At 58.8% G+C, this 2,093-nt stretch overlaps 1 protein-coding gene across 1 annotated transcript in view; it reads left to right on the forward strand.

The window, feature by feature from the left end:
• The first annotated feature begins 1,352 nt into the window (after window positions 1-1,352).
• Window positions 1,353-2,093, forward strand: part of PIGZ (phosphatidylinositol glycan anchor biosynthesis class Z (Gwada blood group)) — a 35,217-nt gene continuing 34,476 nt past the window's right edge. Inside the window, exon 1 of the mRNA XM_006156816.3 lies at window positions 1,353-1,480. Coding sequence (XP_006156878.1) covers window positions 1,353-1,480 — 128 coding nt within the window. The remainder of the gene's footprint in view (window positions 1,481-2,093) is intronic.

Below are 2,093 nucleotides of genomic sequence, written 5' to 3' on the forward strand. Positions count from 1 at the left end.
TTCCCCTCACCCATCCCACTGCTGTAAAACTCCTTCTATAATAAATACGCATGACTTCTGGCCATCAGGGCTGCAGTCTGGAGTTTACTCTGGCTGTAGCCGGCTAAGAACATGCTAAGGGCATGAGGTCTTAGTCTGATTCCTGTTCACCCGCGTCGCCTCCCTGTGCACCCACCCCGGCTCGGGGTACAGCTCCCGGGACAGGCCCACCACACTTTGTTGTCCTTGTCATCATCACGTCATGGTGGGGAAGAACTTGTGATCTTTGCTTTTATAAGCATCCCTCTCCTTTCACTGAGAGCTGCGGGGGTTTTGAGAGACGTAAGCCCCCCCACTATGCGGCCAGCTTAATCAATAAACTCTAATAAATTTGGTATGTCTGCATGTCCTCTTATTTCTCACTGAGTAGACTATACCGCTTCCTCGCCTCCCAGCTGGGCCCCTCTGCCCACCCGGCAATCCCCGCGGTGGAGCACGGCCCACAGTGACAGGGTGAGTGGAGACGGGCCTCGTCTTGTTTCGACACAGGGTCTGCATCTCGTCCCAGAGGAAGGGCCCGATCTATTTCGGGCTCTCTGCCTTCTCCCGGCTCCTCTCTGCATCATTTCAGCTCGCTGGACCTGCAGAACTGCTTCCAGGTAGCCAGCTCCCCGTAGGACATGCAAATACAAACAGCCTGGCTCACCCCACTGCCCGACCCCCTGCTCGGATGTGCTTTTAGGCCACAGCGAGCACTCCTAGGTCACAGCATGACCCATGGGACTCAGCTGGCACTCTAGGCGAATGGATCGGAACTCCCCTAGGAGAACTGCTGTGCGACACCTGGACCCCAGTAAGGGCCTCGTCCCTGGATCCACCTGTCTCTGGGTCTCCACCTGCTGGGCAAGGGCAGGCCCCACCTAGAGCCTTTCAACAGCCCTGGGCATCCTGGCCCACTGGGTCAGTTAGCATCTGTGTTCCACTGTGTGGCCTGCTCTGTGTCCCACCTGGGCCTCCTTTTTTCCCAGTCAAGGCTGTCCTAGAGAGTGGCTCTCTTGGGACCAGCAGTTAGCGTAATGGCTATGTTGCTGGACTCCCATGTAGTCAACCGTGGTTCGAGTCCCGGACCCGGCAGCTTAAACTCACACCCGGCGCATGTACATGAGCCCAAGATCCCAAGAGGAGAATGGAGGAGAAGGGATTGCAGTGTGGCCATCCCCCCTGGGGGGGTGCTGTCTCTCTGTGTCTCTCTGTCTTTCTGGCAAGTGCACGCACCCTATAGCAAAAACCTCTCCAAAAAAAAGAGAGAGAGAGAGGCTATCTTAATGATTTTTTAAGTTTGTTTCTTTCTTCCATGAGCAAGAGAGATAACAATGGCACCCCTGTGGGGTCCTGACCCTGCCATCTTCCCCCAGCTTCCCCAGTCCCAGATCACAGGCATGGGCATGTTGGGAATACACAGGGTGGTTTCCAAACTTGAGCCTCCAACCTTCCCACACGGGTGAGCCTGGGAGTGTCATGTTTTACAATTGTGCCATGATTGTCCCCCCACCCCACCCCAAGAGCGGCTATCGTGATAGGAACAGACTGGAATCTGGTCAGACAAGTTGCCAGAGTCGGCCAGCTGTGGCAAGGTCACCGTGAGAGGGACACCGGGTAGTGAACCGGGCCCAGGGGTTAGGCCACCCACCAGGACAAACTAGTGTCCTGGGAAGCTGTCCGGACCGTGGGGAGATGGGCCAGGGCTAGAGCAGAGCCTCTCTGCAGAGAGACGGCGGGACCAAATCAGATGAAAATAGCAGAGCGAGCTGGAGAAGCCGCAGCGGGGGGTGCGAAGTGAGAAGCGCCGGATGAGAAAGGCGCTCCTGCCGGCTCTGTCGGTGCGAGGGTCGGGAGCCCCGCGCGGTGACGGCGGAGATGACAGCTGTCGGGGCAGCGCAGAGGGGGAAGCACGGATTGCGGGCGCCGCGGAGCGTGGATGAGGCCCGGGTGAAGGGATGCGCGCGGGGCCCGCCAGACCACACTGGATTCGGGGTGGGGTTGGGGGTTCCCCTCGCGCGCTCAGCTCCACCTGTGAGTGGCGCCGTCCCCGCCACGCGGCGGGGTCGTGGCCG

Source organism: Tupaia chinensis, unplaced genomic scaffold (genome assembly GCF_000334495.1).
Source record: "Tupaia chinensis unplaced genomic scaffold, TupChi_1.0 Scaffold000515_1, whole genome shotgun sequence".
In the NCBI taxonomy this organism is placed as follows: domain Eukaryota; kingdom Metazoa; phylum Chordata; class Mammalia; order Scandentia; family Tupaiidae; genus Tupaia; species Tupaia belangeri.